This window comes from Gadus morhua, chromosome 1, assembly GCF_902167405.1.
Source record: "Gadus morhua chromosome 1, gadMor3.0, whole genome shotgun sequence".
NCBI lineage: Eukaryota > Metazoa > Chordata > Actinopteri > Gadiformes > Gadidae > Gadus > Gadus morhua.
Window position 1 is genome coordinate 4851214 of NC_044048.1, and position 27858 is coordinate 4879071.

Consider the following 27858-nt stretch of genomic DNA (forward strand, 5'->3'; position numbering starts at 1 on the left):
TGTGTGTGTGTGTGTGTGTGTGTGTGTTTGGGGTTGTGTCTCTCTGCGTGTGTGTGTATCTGTGTGTGTGTATCGTCAGTAGTCCAGGGCGCAGACGAGCGCCACCCCCTGCTTGATCCAATGTTTCTGCGGCCGCTCGCTCGGCAGCTCCACCGCCATCACATAGTTGGTGGAGTGACCGGTGGTGGACAGGGTGCCTGAAGGGGAAACACACACACACGCACACGCACACGCACACACACACACACACACACACGCACACACACACACACACACACACACACACACACACACACACACACATACACACACAGGTTAGGACATCACTAACCTCACACCAGGACTCTGGATAGAGCAAGCCTCTCCCCGGACAGTCAGGAGTTCAGCTGACTTCAACCTCCAGGAACGAGTTCCTCAAGGGCTATGTTGAACCTGACAATTGTGCGTTCATTTCAGGCTTTAAAAGATGTCATATATTGCACCCTGCGAACGTGATCGATTGGGGAGACTCTGTGCCATTTCAGTGCTCTGGTTGGTTGAAGCATAGTGGGTTCTTCAGTACATCATCATGGGCAGAGGGCTACCAAAGGCAGACTGCCAGACTACTTGAAGCCAATTTAACAGTTAGCCTTCACTGAGAGTAGTCTTATCATGGTATTGGAAAAGCTGAATCTGTTTCTGCTGAATCATGACTTAACATTCTGGTTCACCTGAATCTCCAGCCTCTTGCTACAAGGCCGGTACACGTCCGTCAGACACCAGCCTGTACACTATGCTATATACACTGTGCTGCCTAAATCATGCAGTGTTCAGTACGCTGTGTTCACTACTCTGTGTGTTCACTACTCTGTGTTCACTACGCTGTGTTCACTACGCTGTGTTCACTACGCTGTGTTCACTACTCTGTGTGTTCACTACGCTGTGTTCACTGCGCTGTGTTCACTACGCTGTGTTCACTACGCTGTGTTCACTGCGCTGTGTTCACTACGCTGTGTTCACTACGCTGTGTTCACCACTCTGTGTGTTCACTACGCTGTGTTCACTGTGCTGTGTTCACTACGCTGTGTTCACTGTGCTGTGTTCACTACGCTGTGTTCACTACGCTGTGTTCACTACGCTGTGTTCACTACGCTGTGTTCACTACTCTGTGTGTTCACTACGCTGTGTTCACTGCGCTGTGTTCACTACGCTGTGTTCACTACGCTGTGTTCACTGCGCTGTGTTCACTACGCTGTGTTCACTACGCTGTGTTCACCACTCTGTGTGTTCACTACGCTGTGTTCACTACGCTGTGTTCACTACGCTGTGTTCACTACTCTGTGTGTTCACTACGCTGTGTTCACTACTCTGTGTGTTCACTACGCTGTGTTCACTACGCTGTGTTCACTGCGCTGTGTTCATTACGCTGTGTTCACTACTCTGTGTGTTCACTACGCTGTGTTCACTGTGCTGTGTTCACTACGCTGTGTTCACTACGCTGTGTTCACTACTCTGTGTTCACTACGCTGTGTTCACTACGCTGTGGTCAACAACGCTGTGTTCACTGTGCTGTGTTCACTGTGCTGTGTTCACTGCGCTGTGTTCACTGCGCTGCGTTCACTGCGCTGCGTTCACTGCGCTGCGTTCACTACGCTGCGTTCACTACGCTGCGTTCACTGTGCTGTGTTCACTACGCTGTGTTCACTATGCTGGCTCCAAGCTGGAAAATGCACTGCTGCACTTTCTGAAGCTTTCTGAAACTTGACACTAACCGGGCCTATTCTGGGATAAGTAATAAAACCAGGGAAGACACATACACACACATCCATCCACACACCCCACCCCCCCCACACACACACACACACACGCACCCCCCCCCTCCCACACACACACACACACACACACACACACACACACATACACGCACACAGTCTTCCCGGCAATTGGCTACAAGTAAATGCCCCCGCTGTGTGTACTTACCCGCCCGGGTGAGGGTCTTATAGATGGGGCAGATGTAGACCCCGCTGACCGGGGTTCTGCAGTCGGCCTGGGGGATCATCCATATGACGGCCATCTCGCTGTAGAGCTCCTTGGGCCGGGAGGTGGCGAGCTGGGCGGTGTGGGAGTCCCAGCGAGCCCCCTCCAGGTACAGCCCGTGGACGTAGCAGCCCCGGGACGGCAGCTCCACGATGTCAGAGGCTGGGGTAGTTATCACCTGGGGGAGGAGGACGGGAGGTAAGGGGAGCGATGGAGGAGGCTGGGGTAGTTATCACCTGGGGGAGGAGGACGGGAGGTAAGGGGAGCGATGTCAGAGGCTGGGGTAGTTATCACCTGGGGGAGGAGGACGGGAGGTAAGGGGAGCGATGGAGGAGGCTGGGGTAGTTAATACCTGGGGGAGGAGGAGGGGAGGTAAGGGGAGCGATGGAGGTGGCTGGGGGGGTAGTTATCACCTGGGGGAGGAGGAGGGGAGGTAAGGGGAGCGATGGAGGAGAAGAGGATGGAAACAGCAACAAGGCAGAACTGTTTCCTGTATGGTGGTGGTTCTTACTTCATTCTACAGCCAATGAGGTTGCAATGAAGAGAAAACAGAGACTGAGCGAGAGAGAAAGAGAGAGGCTGAACATTCATGGTATGTTTTGGTATTCAAAATGTTTCATTGATGTTAAATTCAACTGAAGTTCATTTTATGTGGTCCTTAATGCAATTTTAATTTGTTAATGTTGTGATTGCTAGCTGCTTTAGAAATAGTGGTTCGCCAATAATCCTAATGAGGCAAATACCTTTATCCCACTGCCGTCGTCATGTCAAACAAATTATGAAATTACTTGATATTGCACTTGACCAACCTCACCGACTTCCCACCCAGACTCATTCACATTGTGTGTGTCCTCATCCTCAAAACCACTCATCCGGGTTCGGGTCACGGGGATAGCAGCTCTGGCAGGGGGTCCCAGACTTCCCATTCCACAGTGACCAGCTCTGACGGGGGGATCCCGAGGCGTTCCCATGCCAGTGTGGAGATATAATCTCTCCACCTAGTCCTGGGTCTTCCCCCAGTGGGCATCCTCACCAGATGAACCCCCTCAAGCTCTACTCTGAGTTCCTCACGGAGGGCTGAGCTTTTCACCCTATCCCTAAGGGAGACGCCATCCTGTGAAAACCCATCTCGGCCGCTTGTACCCACATCTCGTCCTTTCGGTCGTCACCCATTCTCCGTGACCATAGGTGAGGGTTGGAACGGTGATTTACCGGTAGATCGAGAGCTTTGCCTTGTGGCCCAGCACTCTTTTCCTCACAACGCTGCAGTAAAGCGAACGCAATACCGCCCCCGCTGCTCCGATTCTCCGGCCGATCTAACGTTCCATCGTACCCTCACTCGCGAGTGGTGGGATCCGTCGCTGGATTCCTGCTGAGAGTCATCCCCTCAGATTTAGTGTGCACAGAGATAGAGAGTGAGAGAGAGATAAACAGAGTGAGAGAGACAAGGGGAAAGAGAGAGAGAGAGAGAGAGAGAGAGAGAGAGAGAGAGAGAGAGAGAGAGAGAGAGAAAAACAGAGGTAGAGAGCGAGAGTGAGAGGGACAGGGGGAGCGAGAGAGAGAGAGAGAGAGAGAGAGAGAGAGAGAGAGAGAGAGAGAGAGAGAGAGAGAGAGAGAGAGAGAGAGAGCAACAGAGGGAGAAAGAAAGATAAATAGAATAGAATGGAATACGACTTTATTGTCCAGTCTGGGCTGGCAATGTGGTTCCTGGCCCAGAGCTGCGAGCAAGCGAGAGAGAAACGGAAACAGAGGGTGGTGCGAGAGAGGTGACGAGGACCTTAAAGGTGAAGCCGATGGTGTCTATGGAGAGCCGGGAGCTGCGGGCGTAGTTCTGCAGCGTCCCGGTGAGGAAGGCCTGGGGGAAGAAGAGGCCAGAGATCCAGAAGACGGCGGGGGGGCCCTCAGCGATCCAGCGCTGCATGAAGCCGACCCTCTGCAGCAGGTCGGCCACCCAGGAGGCCAGAGGCTTCAGGGAGGGGTAGGCCTGAGGGAGGAGACACAGCACGGTGGAGGCACCAGGGCACCACCAGGGCACTACCAGGCCTTTATGTTTGGTGTTCTGAGTGTTTTTTGTTTGTCTGTACAGTTTGTGTACGTGTGTGGGTTTCTGTCTGCTTGTTTGTCTGCCACGTGTGTGTGTCTGTTTGCGTGTTAACTATTTGTCAGCTGTATGTGTGTGTTCGTGAGTGTCTGGTTGTGTGTGTTAACTGAGTGTATGCTTTGTGTGGGTGTGATTGTGGTCTATGTGTTTGAGTGTCTTTTTGTATGCGAAATTTGTGTGTGTGTGTGCTATCCGAGTATCTGTTGTAGCTATGAATGTGTGTGTGTGTGTGTGTGTGTGTGTGTGTGTGTGTGTGTGTGTGTGTGTGTGTGTGTGTGTGTGTGTGTGTGTGTGCGTGCGTGCGTGCGTGCGTGCGTGCGTGCGTGCGTGCGTGCGTGTGTGTGTGTGTGTTTATGTAGTGCTGAGTGTGTTACCTTGGCCATCCACACATCCGGCACAGCGTTGATAAACAGGCTGCAGGCCATCAGCTCCAGTTCAGAGGACATCACCACTAACCCCCTGAGAGCCTTCACAATGTCACCCAGAGTCTGGGACATGACCGCCAGCAGCTTGTTATACCTGATAGATAAAGCAGAGGAGAGGGGGGCTTGATAGTGATAGATTGATCCAACCAGCTTCTGCTCAAACTTTCCAGAAGCCCACAGAAGGGAGAGGGAAAGCAAGAATAAAAAAGGATGTACAGGTTTCAATCTTCTTCCCGCTGCTCGAAATAGATTTGAGGTTTCTGCCCAGTGTACATTAGCCTGGCTCTACCAGACTCTCGTACTTCATTTAATTTGCACAGAGGGTCTGGACCTACTCAATTGACTAACGTTAACTCACTTGAAGGCGGGTGTCTGTTGAAGTTTAAAACTATTGGATCTGCCCAGTGCCACTCTGGATCTGCCATAACCAATCGCTAACGTTTGGCCGGGAATCACGTTGCGCACGGGATGTAAACAAACCAAACACCGTGCGCGAAGATGTCTGTCAACGAGAGCTGACTTTAATGTCATTGTTCTCTGGCACTCCCTCTGTTCGCTGAATGGACGCACAAAATTTGGACGGAGAAAACCCACTAACATACCGCAGACCCAGACGTAGTACTGAAGGGAAATGAAAATTGAGCAGAAGTACTTAGGCGGGCGGAGCCAGGCTAAGTGTACATAATGTACAGTAACAACGTTATGGTCGTCTTACCACTACAATGTTTTAGGGATAAATGGGGTTTCATACAGTGATAAATGCAGATCTCAATACAGTGATTTAGTCATTCAGACATAAAGTGACTTCAGCTGTCACCAAGAAGTGAATAAGTCATGGCGTCCTAGAGAAGCATCTTGCCCTAGGGACGGCTCCAGGTAGACTGGTGGGCATGAGGGGATCCAACCCTGGCCCTTCTGGCGGGGAGAAAGGCCCCAGCCACTACATTACCCTGCAGTATTCAACAGAGAGCTTCACATCATTACCTGATCACCTCCTGGAGCAGCACAGTGTTCATCGACTCCTCGTAGAGGACCGGGTACTTGGACAGCACCTCCCGGATATCGATAGGCTTGGGAATTTTCTCCACAATCCCCGACACAATCTCCTCCACGATCTGCGGCGCATAGACACAGAAGGGTGTGTTACCAATCGGCAAGGTCTGCTCTCCGGTCACAGCGAAAGCAGTCCCGTGTTCAATGGGGGCTGTGAAACACACACCACTGGGTGGGTACTGAGCAGGGCCTCAGGGACTCTTGCAGGGCCTAAAGTTAACTCTTTTTCAGATCCACCAGCCACTGTGGCAGGTGATGGCTCAACCGCCATCTTCCCCACCATTTGTTGTAGAAAATAAATAAACGCAAACATGGTTCCTGTTGAAGCGAAAAGTGTTTCCAGTTCAAAAACAAGTTTAAACATAACGGTAATAATAATTTTTGTTTGATATAGTTGTCTTAAAATAAAAACTACGGTGGCCACTCATGGAAAAATAGTTAAAGATAATAATAATGGCTATGTCTCTAATTAATAACTCCTAAAGCCTCTCCTTTTGACGAGGGTTCCCTGAGTGTTTACCTCCTCCTGAGCCCTGCCCCCGCTGGCTGCGGCTCGCGGCTGCAGTTGAACCACTGCTCCCAGCAGGGCGAAGGACTCATTCTGGGCGAAGCTGATGTTGGCGTTGTCATGGAGACCAAATATCTCCGGCGTATCGTTGATAGGCAGGCTGCGGATGTAGGCCAGGTAGTCCTGGAGACGGAGCGTGAGCATGGGGAGATTAAGGGCCGGTTCTACAAGACCTCACTGCCGACCCCCGACCCACGGGAGCTACATCTGCCCATCGATGAGACCCTCGTGTCTACGGACTGACTTTAGATTAGTCTGACGGCAGACGAGCTCAGATCTTCACTTTCGTAAAAGTAATATTCGTTTTTTGATCCGCAAGAGTTTAACCGATGACCATAAACTCGGCTAGTGGCATTTAAAAATCTCTGCAAAGGTGACAAATCAACACGTGGGGACTATTTGCGGTATAATACTCTGCAACAAAACAGGAGACAGGACTTGACTCGGCCCCATGCAGTTTCTGTTCACACAGATGTTGTGCTGTAACACAGCTGCTGGATGGGAGATGAGTCCAACCTGGATCCCCAACTGGGTGTCGATCTGCCGGTAGTCCCCGGAGACGGTGTAGAGGTGTCCGGGGCTGAGGACGGCAGGGCAGTAGAAGTCCTCCAGTACGTTTAGGAGGCATCGCCTGTCCCAGTCGTCTGTCACACGGCCGCCGTAGTTGACCTGGCCCGCAGTGTATTTCAGCACCTAGAGGCCAGACAGGAGTGTGGAGGTCAAAAGGTCATGCTCTCGTTTCACAAACGGTCATCCACTTGAGATCTGCACTATTGTCTAGCATAAGGAGAGGGACTTCTGATCAGTAATGAGTGTAGCTACCAATCAATCATTTGATCAAAAGCTGGCAAGGAGGTTTAGCTTATTATATTGTATTTAAGCTTATGATATTGTATTTAATAGTTTATTATTGATGATTAGGTTAAGGATGAAGGGACAAGAGCAATGAAATAAATTGCATAGAAATGTAACCTACTGTACTGTTCCAGCCTACCTTGTATGGGATGTCTTGGTATTCGTCCAGGAACATGTGCAGCTGGCTGATGCAGATGCGCAGGTCGCCGTCTGTGAACTCGTAGGGGATATTGAAGCCCAGGGGGCCAAACTTCCTGCGCTCGATGGCGTTGCCGTGGAACAGACACAGAGAGAGGAGCAGCGACTTGAACTCTTGAGCCTGGAGAGAGAGAGATGAGAGAGAGGGGATTGAAGGGAGGGAGAAAGAGAAGCTACATCTACATGCCAACTCTACCCTGCCAAGACATCCAGCGTCAGAATATACAGGGTACATGACGTGATGGGTGAGACCTTGGAGCAGGAGCTCAGGAAGTCGTCGGTGAGGCTCAGGTAGGTCTTCAGCAGGTTGGCCTTGATCCCCCGTGGGGGCTCGATGGTCATCTTCGAGCCGTTCTGGAGGATGGAGACGGGGAACTTGTTGCTGGGCATACTGGTGAGCCACAGACGGAAGTCTCTGTGCACCTGAGGCAACAGGAACACAGGATACAGGTTGGGAATGGGTTACATTGACGTATCTACTGATGTATCCATCGGTGAGTGTGTGTTTGTGTGTGAGTAGATGCTGTGTGTGTGTCTGTGTTTGTGCGTGTGTGTGTGTGCGGTGACTCCAGTGTCCTGACCTTATCCGGTTGGATGTTCTCGATCAGTCTCTCCAGGGAGGGCATCCAGCTTGGCGCCAGGTGACAGTTCTGAAGGAACGACCATTTACCCGTTTCCATGGCGCTGTGCATCAGGGCCTCCGCCCAGGGGCCCTGATCGACAGATAGTAGACACACACGCACACACGCAAACACACACAATTATGCACACAACCAGGCAGAAACACGCACACACACACACGCATATGAATGCATACACACACACACACACACACACACCCACAGACGCACAGTGAGTATAATAATATTTAGTCTTATAAACACATGGTCATGGAATTGTAAGACACAAATTGAGTAGGAGGCAGTCACCGTCAACATGTTGTGTTGTTAGTTGTGTCCCTCATCTCCACTCGGAGATGAAGGGCCCCTTTGTTGCCTGCAGCACAATGGAGCTGGTCAGCCACTATTAACATGCTGATGTAAAAGGCCATAATCCTGGAATACGGCCATTGGGAATGAGGTCTCTCCCAGGGGAAGATCTGTTTGTTTTTTGTTTAATTTGTGTGTCACAAAGTCTGAGTTGGAGTAGGAGTATCCCAGTAGATAGGTTGTGCCTGAGCTGCGTTCTTTCTGTTTGTTTTGATATGGCGCTGTTCTGCGTGTCCTGTAGTGTTCCTCAAGCACATCTGTGACCTACAGAGCTGTCCTCAAGCTTTAAATAGACACAGGCTAATTAGCACCTTTCCTGTCCAGACGAACAAACGACAACGACCTGCTTCTCAAACGAGAACAGAGAGACATATAGAAAAAGAGTGAGAGACAGAGAGAGAGAGACAGAGATAGACAGAGGGAGACAGAGAGAAAGAGAGTGAGAGACACACAGAGGTAGACTGAGAGGCAAAGGGAGAGAGACAGAGAGAGACACTGAGAAAAAGAGTGAGAGGCACAGAGAGATAGACTGAGAGGCAAAGGGAGAGAGAGAGACAGACAGAGAGAAAGACACTAAGAAAAAGAGTGAGATACACAGAGATATACTGTGAGGCAATGGGAGAAAGACACAGAGAGAGACCGAGAGAGACAGAGAGGGACCGAGAGAGACAGAGTGAAAGAGAGTGAGAGACACAGAGATAGACTGAGAGGCAAAGGGAGAGAGAGACAGACAGAGAGAGACAGAGAGGGACCGAGAGAGACAGAGAGAAAGAGAGTGAAAGACACAGAGATAGACTGAGAGGCAAAAGGGAGAGAGAGAGAGAGAGACAGAGAGATAGAGAGTGAAAGACGGACAGAGGTAGAATGAGAGGCAAATAGAGAGGGACAGAGAGAGAGACAGAGATAGACAGACAGAGCAAGAGGGAGGTTTTGGACGAATGGGGAGATGAGGGAGGCGTTCAGGGCCAGTGAGTTCCCCACAGCTTGTACCTGGCCCTGGCCCAGGGAAATGGCATTCATCTTCTTGGAGAACTTCATGGTGTCGGCAAACTTGTAGAGGTCTGCGGCGGGGTCGGTGCCAGCGGAGAGGACGAAGATGAGGGGGGTGGAGGGGGAGGAGTCCTTGAAGACCACCGCCAGGTCTGAGGTCTGGGTGGAGACACCACCACACATACTAGTTCATTCCTCACCCTCGGGCCAAAGGGCCGCAGACCCCTAGGCTCCATCTTGGTTCCAGGTGGGGGAACTGAAAGTGGAACTCCTCCACCAAGCGTTTAGAACCATGATGGCAGAAAGATGCATGAGGCCGATACATGATTAAGGGTCGCCCTATCTTGCACCCAGCGCAATTTACTCTCCACCCCGACGCATGTATCGTTGCTAGTTTGCAGAGGGGTGTTCCGGCGCAAATGATATTTGGTTCTATTTTAGAGATCCAAAAAGCAATTGAGCCACTGGCCGGAAGTACCTGGTCTAAATGCACTAGCGGATAGCACAGTTGGTGTTGCTATTTTGATGTGCCATGGCAGGGCGGAACTGCAACATAAGCCTACACAGTGTGTAGGCTTATGTTGCAGTGTAGTACACACACGTAGGCTATACACAGCGCAAACATGCAAACGATTAGCCAAATTTAGATATTATGATTTTTCTTATGATTTTTTCCATAGGGCTGCAAGAATGAACACTGTATGCCATGCGTTAAAATAATAACAACAAAAAACTCGAAGGTATATCCCAGCCTTCCAAAACAAAATCTTGTTTTAGGGTAAATGATAACGTTGGTTAAATTATTTGGGAAAGAACAAATGATACAGCGGTTAGAAGTTGTACTTTTAAAATAATGCATCTGCAAACATAGTACAGCAAACACATATTTTCTTGACACAGACATCGTGTACAAGCCCATAACTTTTAGGATTGATGAGTATTTGATTTGATTGAGAAAAGTTTTACCGCGAGTTAGTGTTTAAAAGAATGAATGAATGCGGGTGATGTTTGGTGCGCAGTTCAACTATATGTGTGCATCTATCTGTTTAAACACACGCATGCTAAACACGTTACGCAAAATACAGTCAATGGCAATGCATATTAACGGGGGGACACATGCTTATTATAAACACAAGTGTCGATAACGATAATCTTTACAATACTGGTAACAAACAATGTTTTTTAATGTATTGCTGCATATCAGTAAATAGAGCCACGGCCACAGGAACGCATATCATGGGCTATGTGTTAAGTTCTCTTTGCCGAAATTGACATGACGACTCAGTGTTTCTGAAGTTGTAGCATAAAACGCTATTCCATGTGTGAATTAGGCCTATTATTTGGACATAAACTGAGCCATTTGAAGTTTGAAATTCATGTGGTCATGAATCCTTCTCAGGGGAGGCTGCAAACGCCCTGTCAAAACATCAACTCGTCGAATTCAAATGCACTCATGGCTCTTAGGGGATGGTAGATGGAACTCTCATTGGTAATCTCATTTATCAGCTGTTATAATAGCAACAGCGACCCAGATCCGACAACAATGCTCCTTGTGTTTCGCGTTTCATACGTCATACTAAAATAGGGCCCTTAGTGTCTAAGTGTCAGACGCGTATTCAGCATACAACATGTATCTAACCTGTGGCTCTATGAAGCGCTGTCCCAGCTGGGAGGACACAAAGTCCTGCAGGCCGTGGGTCAGCCGGTCGGCCCTCAGACAGCGCAGTAGCAGCAACCTCTGGAACGGAGTCAGCGTGCTGCCCAACGGCCCAGTGAGAGGCTCCCTGACACACAGACAGACACCGTCAGACAGACCCGAGCCAGAAAGACACGAGAGAGAGGAAAGGCAGACCGACGTCCGCACTGATTCCTTCAGGCAGAGTCCCGAGAAAGGCTGTGTGATTGTGTGGATGAACCGTTGAGTCGCTTTGGACAATAGCGTTTGGTGAGACCTGGTGATGCCCAAGCATCAAGACCTTGTGTCTGCCCCAGCATCAAGATCTTGAGTCTGCAGAGTCATCGCTAGACAAGGTGACGTCAGGTGACAAAAAACTTGTCTACCACATTGAACTCATCGGGATAAGGCAAGATATTCCTGTTTTTCTTACAATCAATCACCTGAAATCTGAAGACTGATAGATGGGGTAAGCGTTTAATTGCTAATGGCCAAAATTTAAGATGACCATTGTAGCTGTTAGTATCTGCTGTGGTGTAATGCATTTACCTGAGATGGGATATATATATATTTTTTATTTTTTACTTTTTTTACTTTTTACCTCAGAATCCTTAGATGTTTTTGGGGAATTCTGAAATAATAATCATGATAATTCTGAGATACAGGGCGAAGGGAAAAGTAAAAGTATTATACTTCTGTAAGTATCAGTGGTACGTAGTAATATCCAACAATGCATAACTCAGCTGCTTTGTAGAATCTACTTATTCCAAGAGGTTTAATAAAATAGGATTGTTTCGTTGTTATAACCTAGGTTGGATATCGGTTGATTGCATTCAATAGGTTGGAATATGTGTTTGGAAACGGAACCCCAAAACAGAAATACCATAAAATAGATTCATAAAAAATTACAAAAATGAAACAACCCTGAACAGAGTAACACACGCGCACACACAACCTAGAAAGTATTGAGACAAGCAGTAACACAGTCCCACACACCTTTACCACGGTGTTGGTGAAGAGGTACCTGTGGGGCTGGCTGCTGTCGAACATCGTCTTGAGGTCCTGCGTGTGTGTGGGGAAGCTGTGGACCAGGCCGCTGAAGCTGGGCAGGGCGCTGAGGGACAGGACGTCCTGCCAGGCGCGCTCCGACAGCCAGTCTGACGCCGGGTTAGCCAGCTCCTGGCTCGCCATGCCCCCCGACAGGAGGTAGCTCCACTCGGCCTGGGGGGACACACTCACACATAAGGACACATACACCGGAAACATACACACACACTGATGATCAAAAGCACACCGGTTGACCTGAAGGAGGTCGGATCGAAGGCTCCCTCACCATGTCGATGTTGTTGTCGTTCATCATGATGCGCGCGCACACGAGGAAGGCAAACATCAGCTTGTGTTTCTCAAACAGGCTGCGGCACACGTTGCTGTACAGGCTGAAGGTGAAGTAGTCGTTGATGTTGACGATCCTCTGCTCCACCGTGTCTAGGCAGGCCGGGAAGGGGGTTACTCTCTGACGGTCAACTAAAAACCCCTTCACTCTTAATGGGTGCACACGCCGGAAGTATCGAGGGTTATGTGATTTAGAAGCTTCTTTCATGCACAGAGAATGGATGTCTGTATCTGAATCTCACTACAATGAGTTCAGATGCTGGAGTCATTAATGGCAGGAAGGGGGGAGACATCTTGCTCAAGGACGCCTACATGTAGACTGCTGACATTGGATTTCCAACCCCGAATCACGCAAACCTCCCGACTATCGTGTACCCTCGTTTAACTTATAAGTCATTCCCTCTTTTACCTGCGGTCTCAGAGTTTGCGATCCCGGCAATGAAGATGCTGAGGAACCATTCCAGGCAGTACTGGTACATGGGATCCACGTTGGAGAGGTCCGACACGCAGAAGAACAGGATCTGGGTGCGCACCGCCACCGGCACATACTCCTGCCGCGTGGCGTCGATGTCCCTCTCCGTCGCCTCGGCAACAGTCACTTTAGCCTGCCGCAGAGGGTTAGCTCGTTGTGTCATGTGGTTATTGGTGTCCTACTGCATTGAAAAATAAAATCACTAATAGTAGGACATTGGTGGTTGTATTTGGTGAAGCATTAGTCTTTTTCTCCGTAAACTTGCCAAAGGGATTGTCAAGAGTTACTTAAACTTTTCGGACTGGATAAATTTGTTTAAGCCCTTTAATAAACTATCGATGTGATGAACATTGCAGATATTGCAGTGTAGTTAATACTTCCCCATCCCCATCCAGCCCGGGCTGAGAGCTGAGACCCGGGCCCAGAACAGGCCCTCTGTGGCTCTAATAGGGCCGCATTCTTTCAAATATGCTGCACTTTCACCGCATAAATTGCAGATTCTGTGCAAAATATGCGGGGCTTGCATGATTTCATAATCCCCGCATTTTCGTTGGAAAAAAGTCACATATATCTTAGCAGAAAGTTGAAAAATGTTGGGTTTACTTCACACAAGAGCAGCCATTTCCCCCTGTTGCAATGGGAACGTTATGAAGTGACATAAATAGGCGAAGTGAACGTCATCGAAGAGCTGCATTTTTCGCAAGTTCCCGCAATTTTTGCAAGTTCCCGCAATTTCATCGCATAAAATCTGTCACCTGGATCTCTGCAGCCTTGATCTTGGAGGCTCCCAGCACCCTGATGAGCTCCTCGTCGTCCACGGGGTTCCCCTCGGAGGAGCTGAGGCGGAGCAGGATCTGGTCCTCGATGTCCTTCAGCTCCTGCCTCATGCGGGCGCCGCTGACGATCAGCTGGTTCTTGGCCTCCTCCAGGTCGGCTCGCTCCTCGGCCACCACCTGGCCCAGCAGCTGGTCCTCCAGCCCGCTGGACCCGCACGCACACGCACACACACACGCACACGCACACACACACACATACACACACGCACACGCACACACACACACACACACACACACACACACACACACACACACACACACACACATGCACACACACGTACTCACACATTCACACATATGCAAATGCATACACATATAAACACACACACACATTCATATAAACCAACACACACACACTTTTTAACTAGCTTTCAATTTGAACTCCCAGCTTATCTATATAGTTGAATTATATCTCCCAGAAGCTTTGTTAGTTCATCTTAATTCTAATGACCTGGGCGAGAGGGTGAAGTTGATGAGGGTGACCTTGGTGGAGACTTCGGGAGAGTAATGGGGGTTGGGCAGCTTGCTGGTGATGTACATCTTGAAGTCGTGGTGGTAGGGGATGACCGTGTCTCCCAGCTTCATCATGGTGGTCCCCTGGTGCTTATAGGTCTACGCACCACAACACATCAACATTACACACCCTCCGTACGACGCACCATGCACGGTTCTCCGGGAGAGGAGCGGGCTTATGCACCTGGCGCAGCAGAACGGGTTCCAGAGCAGGGTCCAGCTCCTCCCCGACGTTTTCCAACAGGCAGGGCTTCCCGAAGCGGATGGCGTTCTCCAGGCTGCGCAGGAAGTCCCGGTCACTGAGCTTCATGACATCCAATCCCTTCTCCCGCTCCTTGGGTGCATGAGCAGGAAACACGGATGATGGAGCTGTGTCTACTTACACACTGCCCTTCAGGCTACTCTGAGGCTTTCACGGAGGTGTTTGGATCGAATTGAAATACAGTAGATTCAATAACAGCAGCCTAATGACGTCTACCTGTAAGCCTCAAGCCACCATGCTGCCAAACTACCTGCTCATCAAGACATGTATCTAGTTCTTTTTTTTTTATGAAATCTTAATGAATCAATAACAAAACAGTCAAGATATAGTCTCTCTTGCGCCCTCTGTGACCATTGCCAGGTATGTGCACGGAGCAGCCTCCTCACCATGTTTTTGATCCACTTGTTGGCCTGTCCCTGTGGGTCGATGAACAGAGGCCAACGCGCTGAGAACTGGGTGATCACCCCATTCTCCACCGATAGGCTGTCCTTGGGCAAGCCTGTTATCTGCACACAGTAGAAAGACACTGCAGAAGTGAAGCTTTATGGTTCCAATAGATATGTTAATAATCCGATAAAGTGCTCGGGGAGCTCAAATTTCTTTATGTTAATCGAAATTTGATTGTATGGTTTAATGTTAGCCAGTCTCTCTTTATGTAGGTGATTTTGAAAAAAATAAATAATATGAATTAAATGAATACATGCAGAAGTAAAGATAAGAGTCACCCAGAACTAACACAAGCAGATAGATGATTGGGGGGACTGACCTGCCAGGACCGGATCTTGACGGGGTCTCCCAGCGTGCTGATGAGGCTGGGTTCTTGTGTGTGAGGGACGCTGAGCTCTCTGAAGCCATGGAGCCATTCCTCAGCCATGGCCGCGCGGTACTCCCCCTGAGGTCAGAGGTCAACGTCAGGGACCACACAGGCCAGGGGCCACTGCTCTCTCACAGGACTCAACATCAAGTCTTCAAGTGTGTTGGGGAGATTTTGTGTGTATCTGTATGTGTGAGTCTGCTTTTTAATATCTTTTATGTGTTTGTGATGGGGTGTGTGGGGGTTTGTGTGTGTGTGGGTGTGTGTGTGTGTGTGTGTGTGTGTGTGTGTGTGTGTGTGTGTCTTTGTTAGTGTGTGTGTGTGTGTGTGTGTGTGTGTGTGTGTGTGTGTGTGTGTGTGTGTGTGTGTGTGTGTGTGTGTGTGTGTGTGTGTGTGTTCATTCAATAAATTATTTTATTTTTATTATACTACCTTATTAGATCTTCTCAAACATTGTGCATAGGTTACAAATAAAATGAAATGATGATTGCCTTGTGTGCATGTAATGAGTGACAAACCTTCATTTCTATTATAGAAGTATCATAAAGAGTTCAGCAGATGAAGCCACTTTAGATCCTTGGAGGATCCTCAGGCTCACAGTGAAGGGCCCCAGATAGGCCACGTAGCCAGGTACCTCAGGCTCACAGTGAAGGGCCCCAGATAGGCCACGTAGCCAGGTACCTCAGGCTCACAGTGAAGGGCCCCAGATAGGCCACGTAGCCAGGTACCTCAGACTCACAGTGAAGGGCCCCAGATAGGCCACGTAGCCAGGTACCTCAGGCTCACAGTGAAGGGCCCCAGATAGGCCATGTAGCCAGGTACCTCAGACTCACAGTGAAGGGCCCCAGGTAGGCCACGAAGCCCGCAGACAGCAGCACGTCTCCGGATACATTGTTGACCATGTAGTCCAGGTGCTTCACCGTCTCCTTCCAGCGCACCTTCTCGTCTGCCAGTCCTCCAATCAGCTAAAGAGGAGATAGCCCCAGTAACACTGAAATGAAGGCCTCTCCTATTCAATGGCGCGTGTCATGTCAGCTGACTGCTGCATTCAATTTCCTCGTTATTTACACAATCATTTCCGGATTCAGATTTTCCTTCGCAATTATTGTAAAACATCAAAGGGAACACTACCCGGTTTTGCCAAATGATTCCACACATGGCGCGTAAGGACTTCTTCATTACTCTTAGACTAAGGCCCAATCACATTTCTACCCCTTACCCTTACCCCTTACCCCTTCAAAACAAGGGGGAGGGGTAAGGAGAAGGGGTAAGGGGTAGAAATGGGATTGGGCCTAAATATGGACGTTTACTTGTGTACATATCAGACCTTGTCTGCTCGGACCAGGCGGCCCTCACACAGCAGACACTTGGCCTGCAGCTCGTCCCTTTTGGCCAGGCAGTCGTGGTACTTGGCCTGCAGGGCGGTGATGCCCTCCTCCACCACAGACAGCTTGGCCTTGGCATCGTCCAGGATGAGCTGGGTGGCCTCCAGGTCCTCCTGGGCGCCTTGCAGCGCTTGCTGCGGCAACAGGTACAAGTCGGACGTTGAGTTAAGAGTACGAGCGGGTGTGCTAGGAGCGCCGTGTCGGCAGCGGTGCCCCGCTATCGGGCCGTGTGAGGTCCAGGTCGTACCCGTTTTGGCTCCACAGCTCTGGCCACGAAGTGATACATGTGCATGGCGCGCACCCACTGGCAGATGGAGGTGCAGGCCTTGGACACCTTGGCGATTGAGGCTGGCTGGAACTCCTCATTATCGATGTATGGCTGTACCAGCTTGATCACAGAATCTGGAATGTTCTCCTGTGGGAAAAGGACGACATTTACGGGTACACAAATGTTGGCGCTCAACAGCTCCTAACTATTTGGTCATTAGCAGACACTCTTCTTCCTCTTTGTTTCCCTACCTTATCGAACTTAAAGAGGCCATCCAGGAACTTGCCCGGGTCTTGGAGCAGAGCTTTTCCCGGGTCCCAGTAGTCGTCCACCCGGGTTCCTGGCTTCTCGCCTGCTACCTTCTTGGGCTTGATGCCCTTCATGATGCACACCGCCTCCACCACCAGCCTCACACCATGTGGAGGGCGCTGCATCGCACGCACCTACAGAAAGATCTATATATTCAACTGTTCACAAGGAAGGTTATCTATCTGACGCAACTACGAGACTATCCTGCCCCCTATACAGCGAGGTGGACTTTGTGAATACGTGTTCAATCCTTTCAGGTGCTCCTCTATAATCCCAGCATCACATGGCGTGGTGGCAGATCAGGGCCCTGACCTCCGTGACGTCGTTCTTGTTGAGTGACTTGAGGCTGGTGAGGGCGGCGTCCAGCGCGGGCAGGGCCTCGTCCAGGTCCTTCTGGGCGTCCGCCGCGATGGCGCCTGCCACCCGGGCCTTCTCCAGGGCCTTGGCCTCCTCGGCCTGCACAGCCGTGCGCGTCTCCTCGGCCACCACCGTGTCTTCCTGGTAGGAGCAGGTGTGACATGTCACCCCCCCCTGTCACTGGCACAGCTAGACATCAGTTATCTCAATACAGACTTTTTGGTTTTCGTTCATATTGCCATGACCTGATTATCTACTGGATGAAGAAAAATGCACAAGAACTGGAGTGTCAGTGTCACGCACACGCACACATAACAGGACAACCTTGTCCAAAGGAACGCTCAAGATAGACATTTTTTACAAAGGTGAATTTGACACAACTTATGCAGCAGCAAACTATGCAGAAGACCTAAAACGAGACCCTCAGGATGGTTAGTAAGGTGGTATCTGCCTCCCTCCTACCTTGATCTGCTGCATGGTGGCCTCAGTGTCTCTGGCTGCCTCCTCCAGAAGAGGCCCCATGTTCTCCAGCTCCTCCTGCATCTTGCTCACGTCGTCGGCCGTGCTGAGGAGCTGAGGGGAGCCACAGCGTCGCGCATCACCCGGTCAACAACCCTCCCAAGCAGGGACACTCCAGCAAGTTCATATTTAAATGTGCATGCGTGTAATAGCTCGACATTTTCAATGGTCAATATCACATGTGCGATATACATACCCTCCTTGAGCCACTTATGCATATTTGAGTACTTGACAGTCCATTCTTTATTTCTTTCTCTTATTCTAAATTAGAATCCAAAGATGCTAAGTAAGAACTTGGACCTGACAAGGAAAGGCTGTTTACTGCTATGATAGTTATGAAGGGCGTAACAACACAAGAGGAAACGTGATGCAGTGCAGAGCTTCAGTGAGGCCCGACCTTGTCGAGGCCGGTCTTCATGCGCTGCCGCTCGCTGTGGAGCTCCTGCTTCTTGCGGCCAATGAGAGAGGAGAAGACGCTGAGCAGCTCCAGGTAGCTCTTGGGCGTGACGTAGTTGTGGCGTGACAGCTCGGCCAGGTACTGCCCGCACTTGGTCGCCACCGTCTGGTGGATCCTCATGCACATGGAGGTCTGGGGAGCAGGGAGAACGTGGTCAGAGACCGGTATACTCTGGGCATTAACGGCCCAGGAGGGCCCCACGTATGGGCCCCTGACATGGACATGGCTTGGAAGCTTAGGATATTTGAAGTTGCTTTTTAAGGGGAACAACTGAAGAATTCATAGCAAAGGAAAGTTTGGTATAATGTGCATACTTCGTCTAGGACATTAACATTACAAACCGATGTTGACGGAGTACAAGACAATTCCTGACTTTGACATTGTCAAAAGAGCCCCTTATCCCTCACACACACATAGCCATCCATACCAGTCCTATCATGGCTGCGGGGCTGGCCTCCAGCTCGGGGAGCTCGCTGAGGAAGGAGGTGGCCACAGACTGCAGCGCCTCCTGGGGCCAGGCGCTGAACCAGTCTATGGTGCAGCAGGTCACCAGGGAGGGGAACTGCCTGAGACGGGCCCTGAACACCTCCCCAATGGGACTGGAGAGAGAGAGAGAGAGAGAGAGAGAGAGAGAGAGAGAGAGAGAGAGAGAGAGAGGGAGGGGGAGGGAGGGGGAGAGAGAGAGAGAGAGAGAGAGGGAGGGGGAGGGAGGGGGAGAGAGAGAGAGAGAGAGAGAGAGAGAGAGAGAGAGAGAGAGAGAGAGAGAGAGAGAGAGAGAGAGAGAGAGAGAGAGAGAGAGAAAGAGAGAGAGAGAGAGAGAGAGAGAGAGAGAGAGAGAGAGAGAGAGAGAGAGAGAGAGAGAGAGAGAGAGAGAGAGAGAGACAGAGAGAAAGAGAGAGAGAGAGACAGAGAGAGAGAGAGAGACAGAGACAGAGAGAGAGAGAGAGAGAGAGAGAGAGAGAGAGAGAGAGAGAGAGAGAGAGAGAGAGAGAGAGAGAGAGAGAGAGAGAGAGAGAGAGAGAGAGAGAGAGAGAGAGAGAGAGAAACATGAACATCACAGGAAACCACACACCCAGAGAAAATAATAATAATAATAATGCCTGTAGAGCAGAATTAGGACAATATACAATCGTTATAAAAATTTAACAAAAGTTTCAGCAACACACTCCACAATAAGGCCCTCACCCACAATGTCAGACCCAGAAAAATCTCCCCTTAGCCGGCTTGTCCTGGGACTCTGTCCAACACACAACAACCACCACCACGGGCCAAACCAAATTATAAGAAAACAAAAGGACAAATATTTGGCACCTTGGAAGACATCCACCAAAAACCAGAGTAAACTTCAATGCTATGTCTCCCTTAACAGAGAATACACAGTTGCAGAATACCTGACTACCGTGACCCAAAACTAAAGAAATCCTCGACCAGGTACAGTCTGCCATCGAGAAGGGACACCACAGACAGACCTGGCTCCCTTAAGAAGACTGACTGTTCTCCAAATGCAGAGAAAGAGAGATTTACAGAGCTCATTGAAGAAAAATCATCTGATTCTAGCCCATTACCACATAGTCTAAGATCATAGGCTCTCTTTTCATTGTATATACATTAATGTTTTTATTACATTGCATTTTTAGAAAATGGATTTTTCGCTCTAATGTTCTATCCTATTGAATTGTTGTGCTTTGGCAACATAAATGTACATTTTCCATGGCAATGAAGCCCTGTGAACCATGAACCTGGAGAGCGAGTGGGAGGAGTCTACTCCTTGGGGTCTTAGGACCTTCATGGTGAGTCGTTACAATCATAAACAAGCGTTCTAGGCAGAGTTGATGTGAGTTGTTCACCTCATACAGAGCACTGTGTGGATGTTGCTGCGGACCCTCTTGATGTAGGCGGACATCAGGTTGGCCTTGGTGGGCTGCTGGCCCGCGTTCTGCACCACCGGCTTCATGGAGCTGAGGATCCGCTCCTGCTCGTCGGACGCGTACAGGTTGGGCACGTCTCCGGAGTTCAGGATGCTGTTCACATCCTCCAAAAACGACTCACTCTTTATCTGGGGGGATCAGAGACACCCATCACTCCTAGACAGGCTGAAAAGCATATCTGGAACAGTTCTAACCGTCAATGAGAAAAGGTTTTTTATCACTTAGCTAAGTTGTTTTGCATAACAATTAGTCAGTATTGGTAGCCTGCATTACAAAAAGAAACACACATACACACATGAATGCACGTGAGCACACAGCACACACACCTGTGTGTCTACAAACAGGAAGGTGATCTGCTGGTTGGTCAGGCCGGCCTTCAGCATGATGCCCTTGATGTCTTCCCTCCACTCAGTCTGACCATAGTTCTTAGACAATTCAATCTGGAAACATTCATAATCCGAGCTGAGGGGCAGACACACACACACACAGACACACACACACACACACACACACAGTCACACACACACACACACACGAACAGACACACACGCACACACACACACATTCACACAAGCACGCACACACACACACACACACATAGACCACCACAATAAGGAGAAAATCAGCATCAGCTCATAAACAAAAGCTTGAGAGGTGACGAATATTTTATCTTTACGCACTAATTGAAGTGTATAAGCACCAATCCAGTTCCAGTCAATTAATTTAGAGCATGTGTGTATCAAAGTTTGTGGATTTCTCCACCTGAAGAAGATCGATTCAGGAGTTCTAAACCAAGCAGGGTACCACTGCTTCAGTGTAAAGCGTGCGGAAGTGTGGGGAAAGTGTCTGGAAGAGGCTAACACACAGCCTTGCAGCCGAGCGTGTGTGCTGTGCTCCTACATGTGGGAGGCCAGCCTGGTGAGGGACTGCCGTCCGCTGCCCCCCACCCCCAGCAGCAGCGCGTTGCCCAGCGGCTGGCGCAGGATGCGGCTGATGCAGCACACGTGCTGCACGGCGTCCATGAACAGCACCAGCCTCATCTTGCTGGTGCTGCCCTGGTTGTAGTCCTCCATGTACTCCTCCATCACGCGCACCAGCTGGGGAGGACGGACAAACAGCGTCACCTACAGGGCCCGGTGGGGCAAGACGGCCCTCAGAATCATCAGGGACCCCAGCCACCCCCACCAGAAAGGGTTTGAGATACTGTCGTCAGGGGAACAGTACCGAAGCCTCAGGGACAAAACCCAGAGGATGACCACCCCCAAACCATCCTCACACACACTACAACAACACCTGGAGGAATCCACAACCTCTAAACCATCCCCACACACACTAAAACAACACCTGGAGGAATCAACAATCCCCAAACCATCCCCCCACACACTACAACCACAGGTTATTTAAATACATATTTCTATAATTTTTTAGAAGCAGTTATTCCTATTTGTGCAGGACCAGACATTGGAGATCATACCTTCTCCTGGTTGTCCATGGGTGCGTAGACCTTGTTGTCCGTGCCGGGGGTCATGAAGTCTCCGTACAGGACGGGCCTGGAGGGCACCACCTCCTCCACGCTGCAGCCCAGCTCCTCCATGCAGCTCTGCAGGAGCCGGTCGAACCAGTCCCTGTCCTGGGGACTGACCAGGCGGTCCTGGAACACCCGGCAGTTCTCATGGTACCAGAGCCGGAGCAGCTGCACTTTGTCCTGGGGGAGATCATCACAGCAGTGCTGGAGTCAGTAACTAGTAAATCAACTTACTATAATATAAAACTTGTTTTGGTCAATGAAGTAGTAGCAAAACGCACAATCTTGATTAATTTAGTTGATTATTTTATGCATATTTTATCTGTGAATAGGAAAACCAAACTGACGGACAAAAGCTGAAGCATGTTACAAAGGTGGATCAACAGATAAGGTTCCTTTTTAAAGGGGTTATATCATGATGTTAGGGTCAATTTATCCTTACTTCTATTTTATTGAAAATAACCTCCCCCTTCTTGCACTCTTAATGGTGGCTTGAGATTCCTCTTGGAACTCAATATAGGTAGGAGGGATGTGAGGCCGAGGAGGGGGCCGCATTAGGAAAGTTCGAATTAACTTGAACGTGCGTCTGAAATACCCCTCGTATGTTTTACGTCTGCTTAGCTAGAAAAATCGAAGCCCGAGCCAGGGGTTTCCAGCCGCTGCTGGAATTTTGAATTTCCCTGAAGGAGCATTCCCAAGGGATCAATAAAGTGTCTATCTATCTATCTATATCTAGGGGGAAACTTTACTTCTGTAATAAATGGAATGTCAGACTGTGAAGTGGGAGGGGCTGAAGTGCAGAAGTCCTACCTCCCGGCTACCCGTAATGTTTAAAACTTCTCTGGGTTGTGAATTTGCCGACGCTCGCGCAAAGCGTTCGACCAATCGCAACAGAGTGGGCTACTCGGGACTGCGGCCTTAAAGCAACATGATACAAAACAGATCGTTTTTGAAGGAAGCTGAAATTGGTTTACAGTTGGAGAATAATAAGGCGCATTTCCAACATACAGGATGTAACCCCATTGTCTAGTAGTACCCACAAATGCAGTTATTAAACCCTAAAAAACATGATATGGGATCTTTAAAGACCCTGACACACCAGGCCAGCGGTCGGCTGCAGGACAATATGGTGCAGTCGGTGAGCGTCTGTAGCCCTAATTTCTGTGGTATGTCCTGCAGAAACTGGAGTTACGAGGCATCTGCTTAGTCGCTCGGATTGGCTGTTCATCTTCGACCAATTTACAGAAGTATATTACGAAACCGTCAGAGCGAGAGTGGTGTGAAATTGTGGACAAACGCTGCTTTGTTTCATTATCATCCGCCTTCCTGGGCCACAGTTGTCCCTTTTTTAAAAGATAAATACAGACCTTGCTAGTTGGCCATTGTCTCTAGTGCAGTGTGATCAAGTGCAATGTTTTGGCCAAGTCTCAGGCGATGCGAGGTGACGCAACAGTCGTTGTTTTTTCTTCGACGTTGGTTTGGTATGTCAGGAGCAGCTGTGGGTTAATTATTTTGCCCAGGGACTCTTTCAGGTATACTGTGGACCTTGAGGTCAGAACCCATAACCTACCAGCTGGGAGTCAAACCTAGTCACATTAACCATGGGGAATTCATTCCAGCACCTATTACCATACATTGTTGAACGCTTGGACTACGTACCTCTACGGAGGAGGCCTCGGCCATCAGCACGCCCTGAAAGACCTTGGACAGGTCCCGCAGGTTGAAGGTGTAGTGGGATTTGGCGGGTGTTGGCAGGAGCTGAGAGGTGATGGTGGAGTAGACCTTCAGCGTGGCATCTACTAGAGGACTGTTCAGGGGCTGGAGGGTCGGGACAGGGACTGGTGAACAACACAGAGATGAAGAGATGAAGAGGTGGAGAGAGGAGATGAAGGGAGGGAGAGTCTAGAGAGCATCTTCAACTGTAAATCAATTATTACGTCTACGGTAATAGCTTGCCTGATCAATGATTGTAAAGCTCAGCTATACCCTCTGTCTTGTCAATGTAGACTTCAGACGTGGTTAACGCCCTGCGCTGAAACTGGCTCGCGTCATTTTAAATGCTATGCCCTCACTTCACTTGCTTCCTCTCTTTCCCTGCCTTACCGCCAGGTGCCTTCTGACTCATCTGTCCATCTGAAAAGGAGGGGAAAACAAGACAGGATGCAAGCTTCAAGACTCGTCACTGCTTCACCTCTGCATGCATGCATGGTCACATACGCAAAGGCACACATGCACAAAGGCACACACACACATACACGGACACACACGTACACACAGAAAAGCCCACACACACACGCGCACAAACGCACACACACACATACACGGACACACACACACACGTACACACAGAAAAGCACACCCACACCCACACCACACCCACACACACACACACACACACACACACACACACACACACACACACACACACACACACACACACACACTACTCACCCATCCAGCTCCCTAGAATGGTAGAGAAGATGGTCTTCATGCTGGCATCTTCCATCTGGGTCAGGGACAACATGTTGAAGTGGCGCGTGAAGCGTTGCGTTACCGGGTTGCGTCCACCTCCGGGCAGGCCCATGGCACACGCAAAGTTAATGTCCACCACCTTTTTGAAGGTTCCTGTGTTGGACGTAATAGCAACAGGAGATAGGTCATTACATTCCTTGTTGCAAGCAGAAGGGGCCGGGTAGGCTTGTGTTTAGGATGTTTGACCCCCAGACGAAGGGTACCGGGTTTGAGCGCCAATGTCCATAGTCTGCGAGCGCCAGTATGCTCAGTTGAGCCAGAGGCTTAAACGGAACCTGCAGCATGAATGATATGTAGCTTCCTGTCTTACCTATCTGCTTCCTGTCGTACCAGCCTCGGTGGTCCATCCACTGGCGGAGCAGTTCTATGGGAGGCTGGGCGCCGTAGGTCTCCAACATGGGCATGTTCAGATCATCGATGAAGATGATGAAGCTCTTGCCCAGCGGAGGCCCGAACACACCCTTACGTCTGACAGACGTACACACATACATCAATAAATACACTTCACAGAGAAACACAGGCTGAGTTAAGGGAGAGTATGTATTGTTGGAATGCAGGTCATCTTATGTACTGGACTATAATGAGTATAAAAGTGAAGCTTGTGTGATAGTGCATATTGCCAGTAAGTACCTCTTGTCCAATTTGCTGTCGATGTAATCTTGAGTCTGATTGGCTGAAGTGCGGGCCGAGAAATTGAGGAAGTGTGTGACGTATTGAGCGGGCATGTTGTTGAGCAGCTTGTCTGACATGGTCAGGGTCTTCCCTGTGCCGGTGGGACCAACACACAGGACCTTCACAACAAAGGTTAAGGGGGCGAAACGATAAATCACAACACACAAATTAGCTCCTTCATTCAGATGAACTAGAGCCATAACGGCGGATCCAAGCTCGTACGATCATTCTCACGAAGGATCGTGCGAACCTTTGTACATTTCTTTGGAGCGTTTCCCGAAACCCCTCTTAACATGAACGCGGGTGCACTGCGCTAACAACGTTCGTAGGCTTGTAACTGTCCACTGACACAGTGCTGAAATGGGCTCTGTAGGAGGGGGAGACGCAGGAATGTCGCAGTAAAATAGGGTTCAAACGGGTTCAAATATCTCACCATCAAGTATCGAGTGTCCTACGAAAGGAATAGACCACAACAATATGAACGCTACAAATATTAAAACTTTATCAGTCATAATCCTGAACGTACTGGGCGTATATTTTTTCACGGCATTTTCCCCCCTCAAATAATTCCATATTTTAAAGGAGCATTTCACCGGTGAAGGCATGAATATGTATTGAAATTGGGTCCTATATGTAGTCGAATAATAAAATAAAATTCTAATTTGGTGCCTTCATGACCAAGCAAAGGCAGAAAGTGACTTTTTGGCGCTTGTGGATTGAAGACAACAACTCCCACCATGCACCACGATGCACAGCTTCGCTGGCCACTCCTGCTGATCTAGATCTCCGCCTATTGGACACCTCGCTGTTCCATCTACCAAGCTGATACCGCAAGACTGCTTGAAAATCCATTTCACACAACATTTCTAGTCAAGAGTATTAGTTGGTGAACTTCGAAATGGTGAACTTTTGCATGGTGCCATCTTCTTTGTCAGATCCAGTACCTTCCGCCATTTTACTTCAGTTTTATCAACAGCCTCTGTTAGCTTAGCTTCAGACGCTGTGGATGTTAGTTTCTGCTGGTAAAGTCCCACCCACTGGCACTGCTCTAATAGGTCTGTAGCGTCAGTGGGACTAGTGCTTGTAGTCTTACGAGAATCCTCACCTCTTACACTTCCTATTTCAGGGATGGGTAACTTTCATGATAAAGAGGGCCACATTTTTCATCATAACCATCGAAGGGCCACATGACTGCACACTTCAACTAAACGTGAGCTGAGAGAAGCTACACAATTTTGAATTTGGTAGATATGATTTCCTGTATTCTGGTGCATTTTGGGGATGGTCACTACCTAAAAAATCATCCAGAATCATAACCTATGTACGGTATGTTAATTGAACCAACATACATTCATTTCATGTTTTCCATGCTCAAACAGCCACATGAATGGTCGGTATTTTTATCAGTGCAAAGGGCTCACATACATCATCATTCAATGAAGTCAAAAAACTGAAAAACAGTGGCCCAACATTAAGTGCAACAACTCAATGAACTCAAACCCAACAAGCAGTTGTAGTAGTTGTAGTGGCGACTTAAGTGGATATCTTTAATGACTGATATCGCTTCTAAGCAAACTAGACGCATGGGTTTGCCTTCGAATTCTATGAATTCTTCTCATCTTTCTTGACCGGGTTTTCTGTAACTCGATCAATTATTATTATTATTATTATTATTATTATTATTATTATTATTATTATTATTATTTTATTTTTTTTCTTTATCTGATTCCGCATAAGGTTTCATTGATTGGCGCGCACTCTCTAGTCTAGAATCTTTGGTGTAAACATAAAAAATGCATTCATTATCATTCAAACGCAGAAGCTGGGCATTGACACACGGCTATTGCTGACCTGATTAGGAGAGCTTGGTCTAGATCCTGCCCATATTGTTGGGCAGGAGGATGTATAGGCCTTTTTATACTTCCAAGCCGGTTCGGCATGGCACGCCCGGCGATTTCACCGGCTTATCTCAAGTTTCCTGTGTAAAACCGAGGGAGCAAAATCCCCCGTTCGTCACGGCGCGGGCTTTCTTTGTTGACTGGAGAAGGCGGGGCTGCGCACAGAGTCTAGACCTCTTAAGAATAATTTGCATATTCCTGAATGTTTTAAATTTTTTATGAATGAAGGCACCCGCATGCAATAATGAGTTCATGTCTGAGTGTAGGCTACAAACGCAAATGAACAATGGTCAGGGATGTTCGTAGAAATTCTCAGACACCTGCTGGTCTCAGCATGATTCATGTATGGTATTCTTCTGTCATTAAACAATATGAGGACATTTGAACTACGATGGTTGAATTAAAATCAGAGGGAGACAGCAAGTGCAGCTCGAAAGCGACCTCCGACACAAGAGAATGGAATCATTTGATTTTATTATATGCCTTGTGACGTGGCGTTTGATCGGTACATTTCAGCTGCGCATGTATTTTTGGAATTCTAAATTGCTGCAATAAATTATGTTGCTGTTGACTTCTAACATGTCTCGGTTTTTGCTGTTTTAAATATAACAGTAGCCTAGTCTATGATTAATATATCGGCGGTAACCACTGTTTTTGGGGTATTGCGAAATTGCTCCAGCTGGACATTCAGTGGTATTGGATGTGTTTTAATAAAACACATCTAATACCACGGAATGTCCAGCTGGCGTCTCCACTGAGGCTTTAGTAACGATGCTCTTAGCACCCTACGAGTACCCCTGGAGTCCTCGTTAGCTACGAGTGTTTTCACGACGTTCGTTACCAACGATG

At 49.0% G+C, this 27858-nt stretch overlaps 1 protein-coding gene across 1 annotated transcript in view; it reads right to left on the reverse strand.

Annotated features, from left to right (window-relative positions):
- The window catches only part of dnah1 (dynein, axonemal, heavy chain 1), a 48392-nt gene continuing 20534 nt past the window's right edge, over positions 1 to 27858 (reverse strand). The window contains exons 42-78 of the mRNA XM_030357584.1: positions 25070 to 25230; positions 24750 to 24907; positions 24359 to 24532; positions 24011 to 24040; positions 23567 to 23745; positions 21857 to 22087; positions 21283 to 21479; positions 20709 to 20844; positions 20302 to 20510; positions 18882 to 19053; positions 18395 to 18586; positions 17941 to 18051; positions 17434 to 17619; positions 17064 to 17255; positions 16792 to 16959; positions 16487 to 16678; positions 15993 to 16124; positions 15112 to 15237; positions 14732 to 14851; positions 14268 to 14417; positions 14022 to 14182; positions 13490 to 13715; positions 12672 to 12867; positions 12204 to 12355; positions 11895 to 12091; positions 10835 to 10979; positions 9196 to 9354; positions 7798 to 7929; positions 7469 to 7639; positions 7158 to 7337; positions 6680 to 6856; positions 6116 to 6286; positions 5527 to 5657; positions 4492 to 4636; positions 3794 to 4000; positions 1960 to 2194; positions 1 to 197 (exon numbers count right to left, since the gene is read on the reverse strand). Coding sequence (XP_030213444.1) covers positions 76 to 197; positions 1960 to 2194; positions 3794 to 4000; positions 4492 to 4636; positions 5527 to 5657; positions 6116 to 6286; positions 6680 to 6856; positions 7158 to 7337; positions 7469 to 7639; positions 7798 to 7929; positions 9196 to 9354; positions 10835 to 10979; positions 11895 to 12091; positions 12204 to 12355; positions 12672 to 12867; positions 13490 to 13715; positions 14022 to 14182; positions 14268 to 14417; positions 14732 to 14851; positions 15112 to 15237; positions 15993 to 16124; positions 16487 to 16678; positions 16792 to 16959; positions 17064 to 17255; positions 17434 to 17619; positions 17941 to 18051; positions 18395 to 18586; positions 18882 to 19053; positions 20302 to 20510; positions 20709 to 20844; positions 21283 to 21479; positions 21857 to 22087; positions 23567 to 23745; positions 24011 to 24040; positions 24359 to 24532; positions 24750 to 24907; positions 25070 to 25230 — 6123 coding nt within the window. The 3' untranslated portion in view covers positions 1 to 75. The remainder of the gene's footprint in view (positions 198 to 1959; positions 2195 to 3793; positions 4001 to 4491; positions 4637 to 5526; positions 5658 to 6115; positions 6287 to 6679; positions 6857 to 7157; positions 7338 to 7468; positions 7640 to 7797; positions 7930 to 9195; positions 9355 to 10834; positions 10980 to 11894; positions 12092 to 12203; positions 12356 to 12671; positions 12868 to 13489; positions 13716 to 14021; positions 14183 to 14267; positions 14418 to 14731; positions 14852 to 15111; positions 15238 to 15992; positions 16125 to 16486; positions 16679 to 16791; positions 16960 to 17063; positions 17256 to 17433; positions 17620 to 17940; positions 18052 to 18394; positions 18587 to 18881; positions 19054 to 20301; positions 20511 to 20708; positions 20845 to 21282; positions 21480 to 21856; positions 22088 to 23566; positions 23746 to 24010; positions 24041 to 24358; positions 24533 to 24749; positions 24908 to 25069; positions 25231 to 27858) is intronic.